Source organism: Talpa occidentalis, unplaced genomic scaffold (genome assembly GCF_014898055.3).
Source record: "Talpa occidentalis isolate TD23 unplaced genomic scaffold, MPIMG_talOcc4v2.1 talOcc4.14, whole genome shotgun sequence".
NCBI lineage: Eukaryota > Metazoa > Chordata > Mammalia > Eulipotyphla > Talpidae > Talpa > Talpa occidentalis.
Genome location: NW_023601433.1, coordinates 40,548,573 through 40,573,678, shown reverse-complemented (window position 1 = coordinate 40,573,678; position 25,106 = coordinate 40,548,573). Strand labels below are relative to the sequence as shown.

Here is a 25,106-nt window from a genome sequence, read left to right as displayed (position 1 = left end):
TGTGTGTGTGTGGTGGTGGTGGTGGTGGTGGTGCAGGTAGGGGGGGTCCTTCATGCCTTTTGGGATTCAGTTGTTATTCTCTCCCATCCCATCACACCTGAGCAGCCACCCACATTTGTTAGTGCCCAGCGCCCTCTACTGGTAATAGGAAGTCTTTCTTCCTCAGAAATTGGTAATATTTTTGATGGTTGCCCAGTGGTGAGCAACAGAATCCCTTTCTATATGGTGCCATTTGTACCCACACTTCAATTCCTTTCAGACCTTATTCTGGTAAAACATTGGGCTCCAGTCATTTTCTCGACAGCCTTCAAAGGTACCCTGTGTTAGGTGCCCCCTGGTGGTGCAATGGGTTAAGTTTCAGCACTATGAAGCTATCAGCATCCAGCAGCATGAGTTCAATCCCTGGTCAGGAAGGTCACCCACATGGCGCAGCAGACCTCTCCTGTCTCACCGGCTGCTCCCCTCAGTAGTGTATTTCAGTAAATCTGTCTGTTCTGCTCCCCATTCTGTCTCTGGTGAATCCTCTTGCCCCCTCCCCTGCACCTCTGGCCTGCATACCAGCTCTTGAATGCATAAATAAATAAAAAAAATTATTGAAAGAAAAAAGGTACCCTGTGTCTACAAGCAAAGATTTCAAAGTGGATACATGCACCCCTAAGGCACACTGTGATCCATTCAAGGGCGGTGAAATAATTGGAATGCTATTTGTTTAGTGTTTTATAAAATGTGTCATATTAGTAAAGTTCATTAGTAACTTATTCATTCCATAAATATTTATTGGGCACCTTCTCTAGACCAGGTGCTCTCAAATTGGAAAAAAGCTCTGCCCTAAAGGAACTTATACTCCATGGGGGAAGTTGATAAGCAAGTAAAAGCAATAGCATGAAATTTAGCAGTAAACAAAGTTAGGCAGGAAAGAAAGAAGATAAAGATGAGTGGATGTGGGGGGGGGTATTTTTGCCATTTTTAATTAGAGTGAGAAGTGAGGCGCCTGGAGAAAGTGAGGACATCTGGAGAAAGAATGCTCAGTCTAGAGCTCTGAGGGTCTTCCAAGTGTTAGGTCTGTTCAAGAAACAGCAAAGAAGTCACTTGGCTAAGGCGGAGTGAGGCCAAGAGTAAGTGAGGTCAGGGCCTCCCCGGTGGTGCAGCGGTTGAGCGCTGGGTTGCGAAGCTGCCCGCAGCCTCTACAGCGCCGGTTCGATCCTGCCGCCCACTGCTCCCCTCAGCAGTGTGCTTCGGTCCTTCTGCCTGCTCTGCTCCCCGCTCTAGCTCTGGTGAATTCTCTCACCCTCCCGCGCTTCTGACTGTACCCAGTGCTTGTATAAATAAATAAAAATAAATCTTAAAAAAAAAAAAAAGAGAGTAAGTGAGGTCAGAGGGGAGAGGTGGGTAGACCAAAGGACTGGCAGGTCTTGGGAGTAATAGGCACTTGGGGCTTTATTCTGGGAGGTGGGAACAAGAGGGCTCTAAACAGATAAATGACAGGATCTGGGGTGCACAGCGCCAAGTATTTTACTGATAGACATGCACAATTAACACTGTTTGGAAACTATAAGTCTCAGAGCAAACTTTGTAATACCCCACTGTTCCCATCAATTGACAGCCACAGTTGAGAAACAGGTGAGGTGTCATGAAGGATGAGCAGAGCTTCAACCGGCAGACATGAGTGCCCTCCACCCCACACTGTCATTCCTGTGCTAAACCAGGAGCTGTACCAACCTGAAATCTCCAGCACCGGGTCCTCCTCGCCACTGAGCGCTCACTTAAGTGAATGGTGTGCTAGGAGATGAGCCTGCATCCAAACCCTTCACCCATCACTCCTTTTAGATTTCAAGTTGCTTTAGTCTTAAGTAGCCCCCTTATTACCCTGTGCCCATGGAAAGCAGTGTCTGACGGTTCCAGTCACAGGAGGAAAACCTCAGAGCCCGACTTGATGCCGCGCAGTTCCCTCCGAGCCAGACTAGGGGTCACGGGCTGCAGCTCGCCCCCTGCTTCAGCCCCTGGCTGGCCCACTGCGTGCGCGTCCCCGCGGCAAAGACACTTGCGCGTGCATGACACTTGGCAACGCATGAATCTTTCGTTTTCCGTAGACTTCATCTGGCCGCCTCAACAACCAAGGAGGGACGTGCTCGCAGTGGCAACGCCCCTCAGTGTGATTCCACTTTTACTGGCTTGTCTATTTTGGGTTTTTTTGTTTTTGTTTTTTTTTTTTCAAAGAACCAACTTCGGGTTTCATTGATCGTTTGGATTGCCTTTTTTATTTCTATTTCATTTATTTCTGCTTGTCGCTAGTTGTAATTGATTTGTTTAGGTTTTCTAGCTTTTCTTTATTCAGCTTTCGATGATTATATAGTTCACTTTCACTGGTTTGGATGAAAATGGCCTATTCTGCCAGGCTGTCATTCCTTAGATGGGTTCTACATGCCCAATGTCCAATACCCACAAGCCACAGGGGGCTTTGAGCACCCGGAATATGGCTAGTCAGCTTGGGGGAGTCCTGTAAGTGACAACACATACCAGCTTTCAAAGACACAATGGGAAAAAATTGAATATCATGTTGAAATAATATTTTGAATACATAGGGTTTGAGAAATTGTATTGTTAAAATTAATTTCACCTGCTCCTTTGTATTTTTAAATGTGACTATGAGAAAACTTTGTTTTATGTGTGGCTTACATATTTCTACTAGCCAGTGGTGCTCTCTAGAATATTCCAACAGGTTCCATTTATTGAGCAGCTCCAAGCTGCCAGGCACTGTGCTAAGTGTCTTACACACTATGTCATTTAATCCTAACAATCCTAAAAGTAGCTATGATCCCATCTAAGAGTAGGATTAGGGAACAGATGCTTAAAAAGACTGTGGAGTTTGTCTGAGGAAACACTATTAGAAAGTGGGAAACCCAGGATTTGGACCCAGATCAGTGACTGTCCGACCCTTGCACTTAAGTCCGCCACTTGACCTCTACTCCAGGGAAAACTGAAGTCATTTTATGCCACCACAAATGCTTCAACCCACTGCTATCGTGTGGCCTACAGTCATATTTGCGTGGCCCCAAATTATTGGGGTGAGCCTGAATCATTGACATATGAATAGTTTGGATGCAGGCTCATTTCATAGCAAACCATTCATTTAGCTATTCTCAAATGGAAACCTTATAGAGATGGAGGAAATGAAAAAGAACACCAAATAGCGTTTTTAAAAATTGCTGTCAATTCTCCATTATCAGAGATTAGACTGGCACACCTTGAAATCAAAAAGGAGTGATGGATCAATGATCTCTAGGGAGATCAGACTTCTCTCCAGATACGGGTCAAGAGGCAGGTGGTTTACAGTGACAGCCTGTGTGACACAGTGCTCCCTGGATTCCACAACACCCTTCCCAGCTTCTGGTCTCAACACGTAAGGAGTTCATGAAGTCTAATGATCAGAACCCTCCTAATTTTAATCAAAACCAACCTGGAAGTGTTTACCTGGTCCTAGACCAGTTAATACTTGCTGTGAAGTTACTAGACTTTCTGAGCTGGAGGGCACGTTTAATCTTGAAAATCCACTAAAAGGCAGACTTTCTCTTAAATTAGGCACTAACTAGCTGGCTCAAGAAGGTAATCTGGGGCCTCCCTGGTGGCGCAAGGAGTTAAGCACCACACTATGAGCAATCTGCGGCCTCTGCAGCACGAGTTCGATCCCTGGCCGTCCAGGGAGAAAACCACATGGTGCAGCAGACCTCTCCTGCCTCGCCTGCTGCTCCCCTCGGCAGTGTGTTTCAGTCAGTCCGCTTGTTCTGTTCCCCACTCTGTCTCTGGTGAATCCTCTCACCAACCCCACCCCACCCCCAGCATCTCTGGCTCTTGTCTACATAAGTAAATAAATGTCTAAAAAAAAAAAAAAAAAGATGGTAATCTGCTCACTTTACTCCCCTTTGCAAACTCCCTTCAAAATGACTATATGGGGCCTCCCCGGTGGCGCAGCGGTTGAGCGCTGGGTTGCGAGGCTGCCCGCGGCCTCCTCGGCGCCGGTTCGATCCCTGGCTGCTCCCCGGCCACCAGAGGAGGATCCCACATGGCGCGCAGACCTCTCCTGCCGCCCGCTGCTCCCCTCAGCAGTGTGCTTCAGTCCCTCTGCCTGCTCTGCTCCCCGCTCTGGCTCTGGTGAATTCTCTCACCCTCCCGCGCTTCTGACTGTACCCAGTGCATGTATAAACAAAACAAAACAAACAAATAAAATAAATAAATAAAACATGCCTCTATTAAAAAAAAAAAAATGACTATATGATGAGTGAATATAATGAGGAGACTGTAGTTATGCCAGAAATAGGAAGGAGAAAGGCTGCAAGCGCCAATCAAAGTGTAAGCAAATGAAATGACTCACAACAGAAGCACATTAACACCCCCAGGCATTAACACTCTGGGCACTGGACAAGCTACACATACAAGGTGAACAGGACAGTTAGTCTCTGTTCATCGCAAACTTACCTCCAGCCTTTGATGCTTCAAGAAAAAGGCAAGTTGAGAATCACATTCTTTTTACTTTGCCAAGCGAGTTCTATTTGCCTGTGGGAGCAGAGCAAGGGCTGCTCAGACTTCCATGCTCAATGATGCAGGGCACAGCTCGAGCTGGTAAGCTGCAGGGGATAACGGTGCCAATTAGGAGAGGGGCACTGACCCAGTCAACCTCACACTGCTTCACAGAAAAGGAAGTGTCTGGGCACCTGAATCTCCCACAACGGAAGAGCCTCTAATATGACTAATTAACTCCATGAAATGTCAATTTTTCCTCCTCCTTTTGAGTGTGCTTTTTTAAGGACTTGCACAGATAACCAGATAATTCAAAGAAAACCGTTTTCAATTCAATGAGAAAAATTATCCTACCTTAGAAACACAAAAACACTCTTGGCAGCGTGACTATATACCACTCAAACCCTGCCCAGGCAAGCCTAGCTGACTGATGGTCCTTCTGGCTGCCCCTCTGGCTGTACCAGGTTCACACCAGACCACACTTTCTGCGGGCTCTTTCTAACCAGTGAACATGGTGGGAGTACTAAGACAGGCCATCCTGCTAAGATGCTGGATTCAGCAGGTGACTTTGGTTTGCAACTCTTCACCCACCTGGGCAAACCTTGCTTGGAGCTGCACTGCAGAACAATTCTTCCCACCTAATCCTCTCATCACCCCCTTTCCATAGATGTCATGCATTTGAAATCTATGCCTTCTGCAACTCACCCCCAATAATGCATATTCCTAATCCCATTCTGGAAGACATAGATTCATGCACATACTAAAAACACTGAATAACTGTAAGGAAACCAGTTTGAGGGATCAGAGAAAATGTGTCCCTGTGAAAGAGAAACAGAAGATATGCATAGTCCTCAAAGCATATGTAACTAAGAAGTAACAGAAGCAAACATGCTTGAAGAGAGACATTTGCTAAGGGAAAAACCTAATTGTTGATCTGACAAACACAAGAGGATTGAGTGGTAGACAGCAGATTGCTTATGACAGAAATTCAGGTTCCCTGGGAATAGAGCAGAGAAAGAAAAGCAATAGTCAAATAAATAGCAAAATTATCTAAAATAAAGAGGTTAATCTTCAGACCTCAAAGAATCACCCAATACAAAGAAATATCAAGGAAGAGATCACACCTAGAAATAATCTGGTAACGTCTCAAACTTTGAAGGATGAAGAAAAAACATAGAAATGTCTGAGAAAAATTCACATTGCATACAAAAAAAAAAACCCTCAGGCCTCCCTGGTGGCGCAGTGGTTGAGTGCTGGGTTGTGAAGCTGCCCGTAGCCTCTGCAGCGCTGGTTCTATCCCTGGCTGCCGGGCGAGGGTCCCACATGGCGTGCAGACCTCTCCTGCGGCGCCCGCTGCTCCCCTCAGCAGTGTACCTCCTCAGTCTGCCTGTTCTGTTCCCTGCTCTGGCTCTGGTGAATTCTCTCACCCTCCTGCGCTTCTGACTGTATCCAGTGCTTGTACAAATAAATAAATAAATAAATCTTTTTTTAAAAACCCTCCAAAGTTTTGCATATGCAAAGACAGCAAGCAGAGAAACAGCACCATCCATATGCTCTTTATTTAAAAAAAAAAATTGAAGACTCTACTGAAGACAAAAAGTAAAAATAAAGAATTGACTATACTAACGTAGTAGAATGATATTTAAACATTAATACGGGCCCAAGTAAAAAGATACTGTAAAAGAAGGGAGGAGAGTTTAGATATAGCAAAATAAATGATAGCAATTAAATGAAAATCAGGAAAAAAGTGACATCTCCCCGAAAGTGACATATCACCACGAAACAAGGAAAATGTCCAAAATATTCTTGAAATAATAAATTAAAAAAGCACATTCTTTTGAAAGTTTTACTTTGCTTTTTCTATACACATCGAAGACTGAACACAAAATTTGCACTACGATGAAAAAGATTACGCAAATAATGAGGCGTGTGACCCCACCCCCTTGCAAACTCCTCGGGGATCTGCAGTCACAAGCCGCCGCTTATTTGCATCTGAGACTGTGAGCCGGGTGAGCTCTGTAGTAGCGTCTGATTTTCTAAGTTCTTTCAGTTCCGTTTTGCCTAAGCTGTTTATTGAGAGGCTGTTTCCCTTGCGGTAAGCCACTGCAGTGTGAACACAACTCCTGCTAAGACTCACAAGAGACTCGAGGCAGCGGATTTCTCCTTTTCATAACACCCGTTCAAAAACAAACGAGAATCTCTTGTGCGGGTTAGTCCTTTAAATTTATACTCAGATAATCGTGACAACCTCACCATTATTCCTCTCATTCCTTTTACAGCTAAATAGACTGATCCTGAGAGGTTAACTAATTTGTCCAGAGTGGTTCGAGCAAGGAGTAAATCTGTCTCCCGAATCCAGTTTCTCTTTCACTACACTAAGATGCTTCATTTTTCTCAGAAAAAAAGCTCTTACGAAATCAAGTGTGTAATTTAATTTCACTTGTAGTTTTATAGACCACTCTGCAAACTTAGGAATTCCTGAATTAGTATGTGTTTGAACAATCTCACCAAGTTAAATTTAGCCCTTCATAACTCAAGATAAGTGCCTCTTTCTAATTCCGTTGATGGGATGGATGGATGATGGATGGATGGATGGATGGATGGATGGATGGATGGGGTGGATAGATAGGCAGGCAGATGGACAGAGGTGCATGTACATATTTTTAATATAGAGGTTCTGCTTCTATATAGTTGAGCATCACCTTTTGTACCAACCCTCCTGTAGTTACTAGCTATGCCTTCTGGACAAAGAATAAAAGCAAATACTTTAACATACTGGAAAATGACCAGAAGCAAGCAGATGCAACAGGGAGTTGACATTTAGAAGGGAACAACACTGGGTAAGTGCCCCCTACTCTGTTCCATGCCAGGCAGTTATCCCTCTGATGGGGAAATTGCAATCTCACTGGCTTGAAGGGGGAAAAAAAAAAAAAATTTTTTTTTTTTTTTTTTTTTTCAGAGAAATCACAACTGTAGCTAAGTTAAGGAGGTCTGAAGAGTTCTGTTTATAGAGCCTCCCCAGTGGCGCAGCGATTGAGCGCTGGGCTGCGAAGTTGCCCGCAGCCTCTGCAGGGCCGGTTTGTTCCCCGCTGCCGGCAAGGGTCCCACATGGTGCGCAGACCTCTCCTGCCGCCCGCTGCTCCCCTCAGCAGTGTCCTTCGGTCCTTCTGCCTGCTCTGCTCCCCACTCTGGCTCTGGTGAATTCTCTCACCCTCCCGCGCTTCTGACTGTACCCAGTGCTTGTATGTATAAATAAAAAAATAAATAAATCTTAAAAAAAAAGAAAAAAGAAAGAAACCTATGCTTGTGATGGAGATAGGACATTTTAGCAGGGAATTAAAAACAAAACATATATAAATTCTAGAACTGAAAAATACAAAATCAAATAAATTCCTTCCATTGACTTAGCAGAAAGGAAATGACATAGTTAGTGAAACTGACTTAACTATGTCATAAAAATTATACAATCAGAACAGAAATGTTTGGGGGATAGAACAGATTCAGGGAATTTTAGGGACTATATAGAGGTTTTGCATATTTGTAATTGAAATGCCAGTAAAGACATGTTGCAGGGAAAATAGCTAAAGAAACACTGGCTTAAATTTTCCCAACATTAATTAGTGGCATAAAGTTATAGATTTAGTAAGTTTAGAAAACCCCAAACAAGATAAACACATAGAAATCATACCTGGAGACACTAAGACATATATAAAGGGGAACAACCATCTGAACAGCCACTGATTTGTTATCAGAAACACTGGCCAGAAAACAGAACAAGTGGTGAAAAGAGGAGGGAAAACAAAACAGATGATGTCACCAGCAAGTCCATGTGTGCTATTAAAAATGCTAAAGAAGGACCTCCCCGGTGGCACAGCAGTTGAGCGCTGGGTTGCGAAGCTGCCTGCAGCCTCTGCAGCCGGTTCGATCCCAGGCTGCTCCCCGGCCACCAGAGGAGGGTCCCACATGGCGCGCAGACCTCTCCTGCCGCCCGCTGCTCCCCTCAGCAGTGTACTTCGGTCCTTCTGCCTGCTCTGCTCCCCGCTCTGGCTCTGGTGAATTCTCTCACCCTCCCGCGCTTCTGACTGTACCCAGTGCATGTATCAAACAAACAAACAAACAATAAATAAATAAATAAGACATGCCTCTAGAAAATTAAAAAAAAATAAAAATAAAAAAATAAAAATGCTAAAGAAAGTTCATCAGGTCAAAGGAAGTTATCCAGATCTTCAAGGAAGAATGAGAACATCAGAAATGGTAAACACAAGGATAAATAAAAAATATTCTCTAAAGTCTTTAAAATATATTAAGGCAGAAATTATAACATATTACAGGCCTTATTTTATTTATATATATATATATATATATATACATACACATCCACACACACATATGACTAGATCATAAAAGGCCAGGATGGTACAAAACCTAGATTTGCAAAATTTCTACATTTTATGTCAAGTGGCACATTAACTATAAGTAGACTGAAAATTTGATAAAGTATTTTGTAATTCCTAGAACATCCATTTAAAACATATATATATAGCTAAAAAGTGAGTAAAATGCAACTCTAAAATAATCCAAACAGAAATGACAGACCTAAAACTAGCTGCATTGATAATTACACCTGTCAATAAACACTCTATTTAAAAGGTGGAGACTAAGAAAAAAAATGAAAGGCGGACCGTCAGAATAGGCAAATAGTAAAATCTAAATATATGGCATCTAGGGCCTCCCCGGTGGCACAAGGGGTTAAGCACTGCACAACCCACAATTCACAACCTCTGCAGCATGAGTTCAGGAGTTCCCTGGCCAGTCAGGGAGAAACCCAGATGGCGTGGCAGACCTCTCCTGTCCTGCCCGCTGCTCCCCTCAGCAGTGTATTTCAGGCCATCTGCCTGTTGTGCTCTCTGCTATCTCTGGTGGATCCTCTCACCCTCCTGCATCTCTGGCCTGTACCCCAGTTCTTGTATGCATAAATAAATAAATCTTTAAAAAAAAAAACAACAGCTTTAACTATATGACGTCTATAAGAAACCTACTTTTTTAAGATATATTTATGTATGCATACAAGAAATGGGTGTAGGGGGTGAGAGGATTCACCAGAGTGGGGAGCAGAACAGGCAAATGTACTGAAATACACTGCTGAGTGGAGCAGCGGGTGAGACAGGAGGGGTCTGCTGCGCCATGAGTCAGCTCCCTGGCTGGAGATGGAAATCGTGCCACAGTGGCTGCTGATAGCTTGATAGCGCCGAGATTTGAACTCCTATGCCACCAGGGAGGTCCGAAATCTACTTTAAGAAACCCACATAAGAGGTAGAAAGTAAATGAGTAGAAAAAGATACTACGAAAAAAAGGGGAATTTTGTAATTAATGTTAATTTTTTTTTTAAATAGCCTAGTGATGCTGAATTACTTTATTTATTTATTTATTTAAAAGCTCTTTATTTATTTTTAAAGATTTATTTTATTTATACAAGCACTGGGTACAGTCAGAAGCGCAGGAGGGTGAAAGAATTCACCGAGCCAGAGCGGGGAGCAGAACAGGCAGAAGGACCGAAGTACACTGCTGAGGGGAGCAGCGGGCGGCAGGAGAGGTCTGCGCGCTATGTGGGACCCTCCTCCGGTGGCCGGGGAGCAGCCGGGGAGCAGCCGGGGATCGAACCGGCGCTGCAGAGGCTGCGGGCAGCTTTGCAACCCAGCGCTCAACCGATGCGCCACCGGGGAGGCCCAATTAATGTTAATTCTTTAGGATGACTTAACACAGTAACAGAGCTTCAAAATGAGGCCAAAAAAATTGAAGAAATTAAATAGGGAACGCCACAGTTAACTGAAAATTTTAACCCCTCTCTCCACACCTGATGAAGACACTGTAAAGACAGGTTCTTAATAGGAATGGATGTGCGAACAGGGAGAAGTTTCTGTTCTCTATTGGGACTTGACAGAACTGACAATTAACACCCAGATGTTCAACCTCCCCAAAGCCTCAGCCAGTGAAATATATCTTGCAGCTTATGCCTCACAGATTAAAATAAAATCCAGGAATTCAAACAGATGCAAAGAAAGTAAATACAAAATAAGGTACAAGAGGGGCCTCCCTGGTGGTGTAAGAGGTTAAGCACAGCACTGTGAAGCTATACCCAGTGAGTTCAATCCCTGGCCAAGGAGCTACCCACATGGCATCACAGACCTCTCCTGTCTCACCCGCTGCTCTCAGCAGTGTATTTCAGTAGATCTGCCTGTTCTGCTCCTCACTCTGTCTCTGGTGAATCCCTTCACCCCCCACCCCACTCCTCTGGCTTATACCCTAGTTCTTGTATGCATAAATAAATAAATCTTTAAAAAAAAAAAACACAAAACCTTTAAAAAGGAAAACAAAATAAGGTACAAGAAAATGACTAAAAGAATGGTGATTTTTGATACTCAAATGAAATATGGATTTTTGAAGAGTATCTTCATTTCTCTTTGGATTTGCTATTAATGTTTCTCATTGTTGTATGGCTTTTGTTTAGCACTTAATGAATACAACTATGTACATGTGATTTCATTTTATTTTCACTTAAAAAACCGTATCGTATTTAGATGTCAATACTATATATAACAAATTTTTTGTTCAATTAAAAAAAAATCAATAAAGACAGACAATCTGAACATTACCTGATAGACATTACAGAACAAATTCACCAACAGTTTAAAACAGTGTTAATTTCAAGTGTACACATTACAGTCACCAAGAGAGACCATATGCTGGATGATAATACAAGTCTCAATGAAACTTAACTGATTGAAATCATAAAGAAGATATTCTCTGTCAAAGGAAGTTAAATTAGAAGGCAGTAATACAATATTTGGGGGAGGGGAACCTCCTAATTAGACAACACAGTTCTAGATAACCTATGGTTAAAAGAATTCACAAAGAAATCAGAAAATACGTAGAACTGAATCATAATGAAAATATTGGGTTGTCAGAAAAGTCATGACATTTTTTGTTTTTGAAGGCAATATAACATACTAAAATGTTTCGAGATGCAACTAAGGAAATGCTTAAAGAAAAATTTATAGCTTTCAGCATACATATCAGGAAAAAAGTCTGAAATCAATGACCCAAGATTTACGTTAGAGAGCCAAAAAAACGGAGCAAAGTAAATCCAAATTAGGCAGAAGGAATAGAGCAAAATCAAAACAGAAATTTAAAATAGCTGGGAAAAAACTCCTGGTTAGACTGAACTGGAAAAGCAAAACAGAAATTATGAGTAACAGAATGAAAAGAATGGGTTACCACCTCCAGCTCCTACATATAGCAAAAGGGTAAGAGACCAATATGAATTAGATTATGTCCACAAATCTGACAACTTGGTTCAAATGCATAAAGTCCTTGAAAATATCACTCACCTAAATGACAAGATGAAACCAAAAATCTCAGCAGTTCTGCATTTATTCAAGAAATTAATTTGTTATAAAAGTCTCCCACAAAGAAAACTTGTAGGCCAGACGGCTTCACAAATTAATTCCATCAATGTAATAATGAAAGAGGGAATAGTTAAAATTAGTTTATTAAAAATCAACTTTAAGGAGTAGTAAGAATTATTCCAATAGGAATAATGGCCCAGAGTCAACATTATACAGATAGTGCTAGACTATGAAGAAACAAGAAATCTGCTCTGATGAAGTTTATTTCTTCTTTCCTTTCGAAGGCTTGGCAAATAAAGCCGGGTCCATCTGTTCCTTGGTCAGTCCTCTGACAGAAAAGAGTCTGGCTGCCCGCTCCTGCAGAGTGCCCCCGCATTTCAGTCCCAGGGCCAGCAATTCACGCTTGAGCTTCTCCAAACCCAATGACTCCATTTCTGCAGCCGAGTTGAAGGCCAGTAAATCTACAGTTCCCCAACCAATATCCTGAGAAAAAGAAAAATATTTTAAAAACAGATTTCTTTCTCTGAATAAAGACTTTTTAAATTGTCAACTATATTCTATTTTTTAAGTTTTCATTTAATTGCCACATCTGGCTACTGAATTTTAACAATCATTTAAATATTCTTCCAAATGCACTCTTAATATACATTATTAATAAACATTAATAGGGCCTCCCCTGGTGGAGCAGCAGTTGAGCGCTGAGCTGCAAGCTGCCTGCAGACTCTGCAGCGCTGCTTCAATGCCCGGCCACTGGCGAGGGTCCCACACAACTCAACAGACCTCTCCTGCCATGCCCGCTGCTACCCTCAGCAGTGTATTTCGTCGTTCTGCCTGTTCTGTCCCCCGCTCTGGCTCTGGTGAATTCTCTCAACCTCGTGCTTCTGACTGTACCCAGTGCTTGTATAAATAAATAAATAAACAAACAAACAAATAAATAAACCTTTAAAAAAATAAACATTAATATTTCATGTATATATTTAGAAACAAATATTCAGAATTGCAACAGAAGTTACAGGATTTCTGAAAGGTCTTAATGATACTTTCTTCTTTTCTTTTTGATTTTTCCAATAAAAATACAAACAGCTGAATTACCCCCACACTACGACAGAAGTCAGCGCCATAAAGCTTAATTTTAATGAGATTCCATCACTGTAAAAGGTGAATCTATTAATGTCTATTCTTAATGCTTTCTATTATAAATGAGTAATTAAGACTGGAGAATCACACATGGCTATGCACAGTTGTTATGAACACAACTAGACAAACATCAAAAACAAAATTTCCACGCTTAAAGGCTCAAAGATTGAAAGTCAAATCAACTTTCATTCTATTTTCCTTTAATTCACCTTTTTCAGATTTTAATCCTTGTAAAACTTCCAATATAGGCCAGCAACATAATAGTTACATATTTACAACTCAGAGATGATGTGCAGGTGAACTTGAAGCCCTTAACAGAAAAGAATTTCACTGTCTTCCTAGAAAGGGCATTCCATGTATTTCGGCTTATGCATTAGGAGTAGAAAGGATGCTGGTTAAACAAATAGTGATAGGGTCTGTGTTTATTAAAGGAAACCAAGTAGTTCAGGTTTCACAGATTCTTAAGTGAAAATGTAAGATCAAGAGTAAACATTAAACCTTCCTGGTGGCGAAAGGAGTTAAGCACCACAGTATGAAGCAATAGTTCGATCCCCGGCTGGCCAGGGAGCAACCCACACGGCAAAGGAGACCTCTCCTATCTCACCCACTGCTCCCCTCAGCAGTGTGTTTTAGTCATTCTGCCTGTTCTGTTCCCCACTCTGTCTCTGGTGGGGCCTCTCACCCCCGCCATCTCTCTCACCCCCCCCCCAGCTCTTATATGCATAAATAAAAAAAAAATCTTAAAAAAAAAATGAACAATGGAAGAATTTAAAAAATAAAAAAAGAATAAACATTAAAGGGCCTCCCTGATGGCACAAGGGGTTAATAAGCACAGCACAATGAAGCTGTGAAGCCTCTGCAGCACGAGTTCAATCCCCGGCCAGCCAGGGAGCTACCCACATGGCGCAGCAGATCTCTCCTATCTTGCCCACTGCTCTCCTCAGTAGTGTATTTCAGTCAGTCTGCCTGTTCTGTTCCCCACTCTGGCTCTGGTGAATCCCCTCACTACCTGCACCTCTGGCCTGTACCCCAGTTCTTGTATGCATAAATAAATAAATCTTTTTTTAAAAAAGAGTAAACATTAAGGATTTTTGCTGGAAGTCAATCCACTGAAAAGAGCAGATAATCAACTATTTGAGGAAATGTATACAAAATAAAAATCAATTTTTAAAAGGAAGAATGTAGGAACTAAGTTTTGATGACAACATTAAAAGCAGCTGCTCCTTTTCTATAGTAGAGATCTTACATCCAGGTGTTCAAACAGCATTTCACATAAAGTGACTAGAGAGCTAGTAATAAGAAAATGAGCATATTCCATCAAATAGAAAATGCCACCTATCATAATATGCCTTATTATCATATGTATTAATAAGAACAAGAAATACCAATTAAGCTATAATGTGATCCGGATCCAAGTTCAGAGATGCGACACTGGAAAACAGGCATCTCAGAACTGATGAAAATATGGAGCCAAGGACACCACCTAGTGGCAAAATAATATAAACTCCAGGGTTAAACAAAACCTGGATTTTTTTGGAGGGAAAGGCAAGTTTTACCATCATCTGTACTTCTGATTATTAAATGAGTCTTTCCACTAAGCAGCTGATGGAGAAATAACACATTTCCATTTTATGACTTAGGCAGAGGTTAAATTGATATGGCTCTAGACACTGGCCCCCCAAAAATACGTACTGTGTTTCCTGACCGGCTCTCCTCCAGTTTGGCAGAGGGAATGGTTTCCCTATCTGCTCCAGATACTAACTTGGCAGCTCTTTCCCCATCAGTCATTTCTTTTGTCTCTTTCTCGTTATTCAGTGCAGCCCCAGCTTCCTTTTCCACAGGTCCTTTACTCTCTGTCCCCTTTCTCTCCTGGGTTTCCTCTGTCCCTTTAGTCATCTTCATTTCCATGTACTCCTGAGCAGAGGTCTCTCGCGGCTCCATACACAGGTCTTCTACAACACCATTCCCAGAGTCAGACACTGTGGTCTGTAGTTTTTCTGGTGATCTAGAGTCTATACTCAATACTCTAGTCCTCTGAGAACCACTGGGAAATTCAGCTGCTGTCTCAACACCATCACTGCCATGTTTTGGAACATGGAAGCTCATTCCTGAAGTACTAGGTGCTTCTTCACTGTCATCATCTGAGCTCTCAGAGCTGGACCCTTCTGCAGTCTCTAGTCCTTGCATGTCCAACCTATCAGAAGCAAAAGAAAGCATTTAACACCATCTATAGCTTCTACTTTAAAAAAAAAAAAAAAAAAGGCTGTAGTTTGCCCAGGGAACAGACTATCTGAATAGAAGTATCTGCTAGTTTGAGATAGGAAGCAGGTAAATTTCAGAAAAAGGTTTTCCAGGTGTAAATTCACTTCTGAAGAATAAACAATTTCAGAGAGACTGGAACCAACCATTCCAAAGATCCAACAGGCTTTTTTTTTTTTTAAGTTATTACAAAATTCTTAAAACTTTTTAATCTTATATTGTATGGACATCAACTGTTGGAAATCAGACATAATAAAGTTTTTGAAAAATCTTGTTTTAATTATAATCATGCCAGAACTGGAAACCATCCAAATGGCTATTAACTAACTGTAGTCATATCATACATTAACACTTGGCAATAAAAAGGAATGAAATACTGAGGCACATAATACCATCGATGGCTCTCAAAAACATTATGCCTAAATTAAAGAAATCAGACCAAAAAAGCTGTACAACATTCTGGAAAGGACTTAACCACAGGAACAAACATCAGTAATCTATAGTTGGTAGAGGACAGGGTTAACAGCAAAGGGACACATGTTAAACATTTTTCAAATTCACAGAACTAATCAATCAAAAAGGGTGAATTTTACTATATATGTTATTATATCTCAATAAACCTGACTTTAAAAAAAAAAAAAAACCTATTCTCTCAAGAACAATTATTTCCCATTTCAGAAAGAATGCACAAAATTCTAAGTTGAACTCAACAGTTTTATGATCTTTGGGTAACATCTTCCTATCCTCAAAGGAGAGGTCAACAAGGAGCAAGATCCCAATTAGACTGTATCAATTTCTGAGTTTGCCCAAAGGGAACAGAGTTGGTAACCAGAGGACCAAGTGTGAAGTGTGGGAGAGCTATAAGAACAGAAAAGAAAAAATACTGGTGTGCTTTTCACCACGGTGCAAAAGTAGTAGAAGTCTGGCTAAGTGACCCAAGACCTCAATGATGACTAAGAAAACCACAGAAAAAAACAGAACTCGGTAAGTACAGCTGTGGCTTCCATGTGGAATTACTGAAAGTTAACTCAACACCAAAGAGTAACTCAAATACAAAACTTTTTTCCTCCTCTGATAGCTAGGCCCCATGATGAAGCTACCAGTTATCTCATTAGCATATAAAAAGACAAAAGATTTTAGAGGCTCATAAGTCAGTCTCTATTATACCATATTACTATATACATTTCTTATACATACTATAGTAAGAGATGATCCTAGCACTCCTATCACTCAGGATATTGTAGGATTTTAGAAGCTCTGTGCCAGGAACCCAGGGCAGAACAAATACACCTTTATTACTAACATACACATAATATAATCAAATATCTGGTCAGTGTTTAAAGTTCTAACTCTCTTATAAAAAACTAATTTTTAAGGGCCTCCCCTGGTGGCGCAGCGGTTGAGCGCTGGGCTGCGAGGCTGCCTGCAGCCTCTGCAGCGCCGGTTCGTTCCCTGGCCGCTGGCGAGGGTCCCACAAAAAAAAAAAAAAAAACAAAAAAAAAAACCTAATTTTTAAAATTCAAGATCCATATAATGTCCACACAATGCAAATGGTATCTTAAAAGTCTTTCAAGTACCTCCTCCATCTCTTTTCTTCACACTGCCCCTCACTATCCCTTATATACCCTTGTCCCTTCCTCGCCCTCCTCCCTCTTGACCTCAATGGTCTCACCCTCACAGTGTTTATTAGTACTTGCTAGTTTTTGTTAAGTATTTTACTTTGTCTAATTATCCACAATGTAAATGTCCAGTATTTGTCTTTGCTGACTTTAGTATACATAACTCCCTCCAACTCCCTCCATTTTGCTGTAAATGTCTTCATTTTTCTTTCCCTGTGACTGAATAATATTCCACATACAAAGCTATTTTTATCTGATCTTCACTACCAGGAAAAAATTGTTCTTTGGATCTCTTAATGGCAATCAGAGCAGAAATCATTACACTGTGATTTCATTGTGACAATCACTGAAACCTAAGGACTGAGCACTCAGGAAATTTTCTGAGCCTCCATCAAACATTATTTTACAAGTCTGCTGATGCCCAGTAGACAAAAAGAAAATGTATCATACCAGTCCAAAAGACCTACTTAAAGTGAAGATGAAACATACTTACCAAAAACATTTCCTTTTCCTTGCACTGGCTCCTCTGTCTGATTTTGATTTATTAGGTTGTTTCCGCTTCTCACCAATTTCTGCCAATACCATCTTGCTGGAAGCAGCCTGCATACCTAATGAGTAATATTAACAATTCAGTTAACAGAAATGTTAACAAGTCAGAACTAAGTTTAAGCAAAGAAACTGTAAATAATCTAGATTGCAAGAAAAAAAAAAGTTGCAATCTATGTTCTAGATTTAAATTTCTTAAAACACGAGAAGCAGGGCCTCCCCTGGTGGCGCAGACCGTTGAGCACCACGCTGTGAAGCTGTTCGCAGCCTCTGCTGTGCTGGTTCGATCCTGGCCGGCCGGCAAGAGTCCCACATGGCGCGACAGACCTCTCCTGTCTCGCCCGCTGCTCCCCTCAGCAGTGTATTTCGTCAATCTGCCTGTTCTGTTTCCCACTCTGTCTTCTGCTGAATCCTCTCATCCTCCCGCACATCTGGCCTGTACCCCGGTTCTCGTACAAAATAAATAAATAAATCTTAAAAAAAAAAAAACAACCAAACACCAACAAGAGAAGCAAATATGTTGAGGTCTAGACATCTCCTAAAGACCTAACTTATTGCCACAAAGCAACAAAAAGTGTTCTTACTGGGGACACATGGATGCATGGAAATCCAAGGGTCAAATGTGTAAAATACTATGTGGTTATGTGTTCCCATTTTTATAGGTTGTAAGATACAGCGTGTTCATTCTTGTGGAGAGAAGTTACACAGATCTGTAACCCAATGAAGGTCAAAAACTGCTCTTTGTGTACAGTATGGAACAATCTCAAAAAGCTGGCTTCAGAGGTGTCTGCTGATCACGCTAAATAACCCTGATCCCACCTTTCAGGACTGAATCCTCCAGACGCTCAGCCATCTCATGGCACTGCTGCTGATAGTCAGGGCTGGTGAAGCAGTGCCTGGGCTCTGCCAGCTTCCTCTGCAGTCGTTCCAGGCGCTTTTGTTCCTTTTCAGCTTCTCGCTCAGCTTGCTGTTTTACCCATTCAGCCATTCTGGGGAGGAGAAAGAGACATAACTGAAGAAGTCTATCATATACACTGGTGACATTCCCTCATAAAGGTTTGCCATTCTTACTAACAGCATACTGTAATGGACTTACTAAAGCCCCAAAGTAATCATTAAGTCATAAAAAAATTAAATCTAGTAACAACAAATTAGAGCATAATTATTTCAAGTTTAACTTTCGGTTACGTATAGCGTATGTGTAACCATTATTGAAAGTATGTTTCTCTCTCCAAAAAATAAAAACAGAAGGGTATCTTACGCTTTTTCATGATTGACATCTCGTAGTCTCCTCCCACTGAGATCCCGGCAGGCTTCTCGATTGGTTGTCTTCTCAATCTGAGCACCAAGTGCTCGGAGCATAGATCCAAAACCTGAACAAGTATTTGAAGAAAGTGGGTTAAAAAGTGCTCAAGAATGAATAAAGATGGAACTTGTAAAAATAGTATAATGTTACAAGATTACAAGTAATCTCTGCTTGCTTAAAAAAAGACCAAGAACTGTTAATATTCAGTTTTTGCTCTTAGTTTCTTTTATCTTTTCTTAGATATGTTAATATAACTGGGACTTAAATCTATCCCAATCTGTTGTTGAATTTCTTAAAGTGACTTTAGAACTCCCTTAACATAATAATTAGACAAAATCTTGATAAAAGCAGATTTGATCATTTCAACACTTTGCAACGAACTGTACAGACTAACAGCCACTTCTTTTCATCTCATCTGGCCCCAAGGCTTAGAGCCTAGGTTGTCTGAGAGTTATCTGGCTGGAGCTAGATATTCCAATTAGAGAATTTCACAAAGGCAAAACAAGGCTGGCATACCACAGATCAAGTTTTTTAATTTTATACATGGCCAAGGACTGTAGATGTGTTACAACCAACCTACCTCCTTTTCCACCTCGTAGTCTGGGTTCCAGATTATAAACTGCTCCATGCTGCACTGTGTCATCGGTGTTAATGAGTGCTCCATTGCATTTCACAAAGAAGCACTCCGCTGGAATATCCTAGAGACAAATGTGGGTTCTTTTTTAATGCCACTTATGAAACAAAAATTTCTTACAGGAAGGGTCCTAGCTTATCTTTTTATCACTCAGGTTACATGCAGATATTTATATCCAATTAATATTTGTTGAGCTGATGTGGACTTTTAGTGAGTCCTGACCCCCGACGGTAAAGGAAATCAGACATGGGGGACTGTCATGTCCAGCATGCAGCAAATCTTTATTGTCTTAGTGCTTATTATATACTATTTTAATTGTAGCAGGTGTAACATCAAAGCATACTACATAATGATAACACGTATGAATGATTAGTCTATTTTTTTACTATTATTTATTTACTTCAGACAGTAGGATACCAGGCGGTTAGTTCTCACACACATAATCTTATCGCCTCCTAGCCTGAGCCTGGGAAGTTCGCTCATTATTTTGTTGTTGTCAATCTGTGGAGATATACGCAGTTCACTTCCAGGCTCTCAACACCAAGTCCTGTCACCCAGAGGTTTTCCTCCGAGACACATGTGTTTTCACATGCCTTAGGGACTCAGGTCAAGGCCCTTCTGCTTACTGCGCAGGATCTCTCCATTTTATTATTCTCAGGCTGTGGAGATGTAGAAGCCCGACTCCACGCAGGTCACTTTCCAGGCTCTCAACACCAAGTCCTGTCACTCAGAGGTTTTCCTCCGAGACGCATGTGTTTTCACATGCCTTAGAGACTCGGGTCAAGGCCCTTCTGCTTACTACGCAGGGTGGCCGCCTCCAACAAGCTGAAAATGAAAATGACTAAAAGGAAAAAAAAGTCATTTTATATGATGTATTCTGAGTACCCTTCCCTTTCCAGTACCACACAGTGAAATACAGAACCTTTTTGTCTTTTTTTTTAAAGATTTATTTTATTTAGGGCCTCCCCTGGTGGCGCAGGTGGTTGGGCATAACGCTGTGAAGCTGTCCGCAGCATCTGCAGGCGGGCAAGAATCCCACATGGAACGGCAGACCTCTCCTGTCTCGCCCGCTGCTCCCCTAAGCAGTGTTTTTCGGTTGGTCTGCCTGTTCTATTCCCTGCTCTGTCACTGGTGAATGCTCTCACCCTCCCGCGCATCTGGCCCGTACCCTGGTTCTTGTATGCATGAATAAATAAATCTTCAAAAAAAATTAAATTAATAAAAAAGATTTATTTTATTTATTTATGCATACAAAAACTAGGGTATAGGCAAAGGTCAGGGGGTAAGAGGATTCACCAGAGACAGAGTAGGGAGCAGAACCGGCAGGGGGAAAAAAAAATCCTCAAGTAATGAAAAGAAATTTTTTAAAACTCCAAGTCTTTCTAAACAAGTTTTCTGATGCTATTAAATAAAAAAGAAATAGTCTTCAGAGTAATATGGAACTTAGGCAATACACAATTAAATCTATAACCATCAGGAATGAAGAAATCACAATAACAAGAAAAAGGATTTATAAATTACTGGTAATTTCCTGAAGTAAAAACTAAATATTTATTATGAACCACGTCCAATGAGACTCACTCATTTAGCAAATATTAAATGCCTGCTATTTGCTAGGTATTGGAAAACCACAGTGAATAACATAGTGAATACAGATCCTACCTCATGGAGCTAATATTCTAGCAGGGAAAGACAGAATATGAACAAATTATATATTATTATATCAAATGGTGATAAGCAGGATTAAGAGAGACATGTGAACGGGAGGGGATAGGGTGATATCTATTTCATATACATAGTCAAGGAAAGTTTTTGATCAAATGGTATCTAGCAGAGAATTAAAGAAAGTGATGAAATAAGCCACATGATGCTCAGGAAACAGCATTCCAGACAGGCAACAGTAGATGCAAAGGCCCCAGGGAAAAGAAGCTTAAAAGTATTTAAGGAGCAACAGAAAGCCAATGTGGTTGGAATAAAGTACACAAGAGGTGTGATAAGATCTTAAAAAAACATTGTAAGGATGCTGGATGTTATGCTGAATAAAATCATTTAAGGTTTTGAATAAAGAGATCTGAGTTATGCTTTCACAGGATTACCCTAGGTATTACATTGAAAATAAGTTTATATGTTGTGGTATCATTATTAAATTTAAAATCTAAGCTCCCATTCCTTGCCCACCAGGCAAGTTTGGGAGGCTTGAATGGGTAAAGGGGATGGATTGGGAATGGGTCGCTAAGCTGAAGAACCATTACACAAATCCACTCAAGACTGGTCACTGTAACCAACCAACAATGCAGAGAGTATAAATAGGGCCTCTTACCCTCACTGGTGAGGGCAGACCTCTCCTGTCTTACTCACTGTTTTCCTTAGCACTGTATTTCAGTAAGCCTGTTCTGTTCTCTGCTGTCTCTGCTAAATTTTTTCACCTCCAAGCCTCTGGCCTACACCTGCTACACCTGATTCTTCCTGGAGATACTATAAAAGCAGAGAAAATGAGAAGCTATTGTAATTATCCAGGTGAGAAAACAAAAATCCAGGTGAGAGACAGAGAGTTATTTTGTACCAGGGTGTGGCAGCAGGTGTCAATGAGAAATGTGGATCTGAGAATACTCAGGCAGAGGCAGTAGGATTTGCTAATGGTATGGACAATGGATCTAAGACTGTAGTTTGAGGAAGTGGTCTGGGCTGGATATTTGTACTTGAAAGTTATCAGCATACAGATGGTACTTAAGCCTAGCAAAGCGATGAACTCAGCAGGATGAGCACTAAGGAAGGTTCATTTTTTAAAACATCAGAAGATTAAGTCGTTAAAAAGTTCAGAGAGCAGCAAGGAGGGAGTTAAAGCAAAATTTAAATGAAGCACTACTTTAAGAGCATCAAAACAAAAAAGAGCTCACATACAAAAAAGGCAACAATGTCTAGATTGTAAAGGAGATCCAGGCTCCTGTTTCCTTGGAAACTACAAAGTTAAGATAAATGTGGAATGCTGTGTTCAGAAATCATGATTCTGAAACTTTGTACCTGGGTTAGAAATACTTCTCTATAGCAAAGTGACTTAGATTCTCAAGGCAAGAGTGGGATGCTTCATTCTAACATACAACTTCAAACAGAAAAGTTTCTTATACTCTGATTTTAAAGATCAAGTTTTCTCAGTGCATAATAAAGCAGTAGACTTTCAGGAAGTCATTATTTCCCACAGCACCATGTCCTTGTTTCTTATTAACTCCATATCTGTGTCTGTTATCCCAGCCTAAAGAACAGCAGTGCTTTAATATGTATCAAAATAGTTTTATTTTAAAAAGCACAGATGTGGACATGAATTATTTTTATTTTTTCCAGTATCTCATTAAATATACTTGTTTGTTTCTATTCATATCTGCTGTTTCCTAAGTACCTGAAAGAACTATTCATTTATATTTCTTTATTTTTTTCCAATATTCTTCATAATTGAGATCCTATTTTTTCTGCTCTCACTTTGGATCAGTTGTCAGAAAGTTTAAAGGTTGTACTCAAAGAGTTGGTGTTTTTTTTTTTCCAGAGATATTAAACTATTCCAAATATTTTGGAAAATATTTCCCCCAGATGATCAAAAACAGTTCTGATAGTTTTTAGACTGGGCTGCAGTGTAGTAAAAAAAAAAAAAAATGGGGAAGCTAAAAAAAATGTTACTTGGGGAAAAAAACATGTTATTTGCAAACACACAATGTTTCTTCAGTAAACGTCAGTGTACAGATTTGGTTTAAACTGCTGTGTTAGCACATGTTAAGCGTTAAACAAAATAATAGCAGAGGAAAAAAGTCTAAGGAAGCATGGATGAAGTATTTACAAAGAAAAAACAGTACTAGATCAGATGTCAAAGCTAAAGTCAGATTAGGAAGACCAACAAATTCTTTAGGTAACTCAGCAGGTTTAGTATCTCATAGTTGGTAAAAGCTTACATGCTCGATAATTCAGTAAACCACACCACATGTGCATGAAACCATCAAACGATTAGTGAAAAACCTCTAAATGACAAGCCCAAAGAAACTATAGCCCTCAACAGGACACGTATGAGTGCTTGACCCCAACCCATGACCAAATGAGTTTATTTCCCCCCACAACCATCCTTTGGCCTCAGTTTTGTTATGACATACTTAAAAGTCATATGGTCCAACTGTCTCATTTACCCATGAAAAAGTAATACCAAAGCCTATGAGGAGACAAAACCACCACCACAGAACAAAAGCGAAGGAAGGAATGAGCATCAGTTTGCATCTTAAAACTGAGGAAATCTCGGCCACAAAAACTGATAACCCCAAAGAACAGACGCGCCCCCGACAGACCACCCTCGCATCACCCAACCCTACCCGTCTTCCTCTTTCCTTTTCCATGCCGGAACCGCGAATCTCACCTGATCTTGGCAGTGTCGGTGGATGAAATCTAGCACCGGGCATAGGGTCGAGGGACACCGCACCGCCTTGCACCCCAAGCCAGGGCCGCGAATCCACACAAGCGCCACAGCGTCCGCCATTTCGACTATTCCGGAACGCACCGGCTCTCCGAAGTGCTAAGCGCCACAACTAACCGCGCAGCTTGATGACGTGCTCGCCTGCCATAACCCCGCCCCACGGAGTCCGTTCGCCCCGCCCCTCCCCAGGGGCCAGTCACGTGGCCCGGCCACAGCGCCGCGCTGGCGGGGGGAGGGGAACAGGAAGGGCCTGGCGGAGGCCGATAAGGCAGCGGAGCAAGAGGGCGAGGTGTTGCTAGGAGAAGTTGCTAGGGCGGGGCTCGAGGGACTCGCTATAAAAGGCTGGCGCTGAGTCGGGTTCGGGGCGCTCTGGCTGGGAGCGATAAGATGGTTCCTAAGCACCGCCCTGTGCCGCAGGCTTTGGCCCTTTTCCTTACATCTGTGTAGTTATTTTTGGGTCGCGGAGAATCTTGGCCTGAGGAGGCACCGCTCCCTGGGGGCGTGCGGAGAGGCGCTGCAGTCCCGGAAGTGGCTCTGGGGGGGCTGCTTCCTCATTCTCGGGGAGCTCACGCACCCCGAGAGGCAAAGGAGACGACCGCAAGAGGTCTCTAAACAACACCCGGGTGGTTTTTTCCTCCTGATTTACCAAGTGTTCTCTTTGTAGAAACTGACAACCCCCGTGTCTGCCAGTCACGCTCAGTTTATTCTTATTTCCGGCTGTTTGCGCTCTGCGTTATCTCCACTTCAACTCTGTTTTCAAAATATTTCACAGCAAGTGGGCCTTTATGAAAGGCAGTGGCTGTAGTGACGCTTGCAGTAACGCTGCTTAAGATGCCCTGCCGTAACTTTGATTCGGCACCATGGAAACGCACTCGTAAGGATTTGCATAGCATAACTTTAAGACTCTGGGAATCGGAAGGAGTTCCTTGATATTTAATATGCTGAGATTGTGGTATTTCTCAAAGCCTGAACAATTGTTAAGGCAATAGTGTGAAGAGGGGAGGATTAGGAGATACCGTGCCAACTCAACACAAATGCACTGGCCCTCAGAATCATATTCTATGTTGTTGAGGTGCTTGGCAGAAGAAATTCACTGCTGAAAGGAAGCAAACAAAAAATTCAGAAAGCATTGACTGTGGCGGTTCGAACAAAAATAGAATTTCAAAGCTTGTGAAGTCACAGATTCTATCTGTTGTACTTACACTGGAGGGGAAATGAGAGAAAGACCCTGTAGGGA

At 41.5% G+C, this 25,106-nt stretch overlaps 1 protein-coding gene across 1 annotated transcript; it reads right to left on the bottom strand.

Moving 5' to 3' along the window:
- Positions 1-10,987: 10,987 nt before the first annotated feature.
- Positions 10,988-23,986, bottom strand: SDE2 (SDE2 telomere maintenance homolog). Its single transcript, XM_037510349.2, has 7 exons — positions 23,813-23,986; positions 19,369-19,486; positions 18,744-18,855; positions 18,302-18,471; positions 17,430-17,544; positions 14,751-15,252; positions 10,988-12,404 (listed from the first exon to the last, which is right to left on the bottom strand). The coding sequence occupies exons 1-7, from the start codon at positions 23,930-23,932 to the stop codon at positions 12,183-12,185; spliced, it is 1,359 nt and encodes a 452-aa protein (XP_037366246.1). The 5' UTR covers positions 23,933-23,986; the 3' UTR covers positions 10,988-12,182.
- Between the last annotated feature and the right edge of the window lie 1,120 nt (positions 23,987-25,106).

Bases quoted from the DNA above. Each gene is read 5' to 3' on its own strand.
- SDE2 (XM_037510349.2), bottom strand. From the start codon at position 23,932: ATGGCGGACGCTGTGGCGCTTGTGTGGATTCGCGGCCCTGGCTTGGGG. The intron at 19,487-23,812 runs GTGAGATTCGCG...ATTTGTCTCTAG, and splicing joins ACCGACACTGCCAAGATCAG to GATATTCCAGCGGAGTGCTT. The intron at 17,545-18,301 runs GTGGGATCAGGG...ATTACTCATTAG, and splicing joins GGAGGATTCAGTCCTGAAAG to GTATGCAGGCTGCTTCCAGC.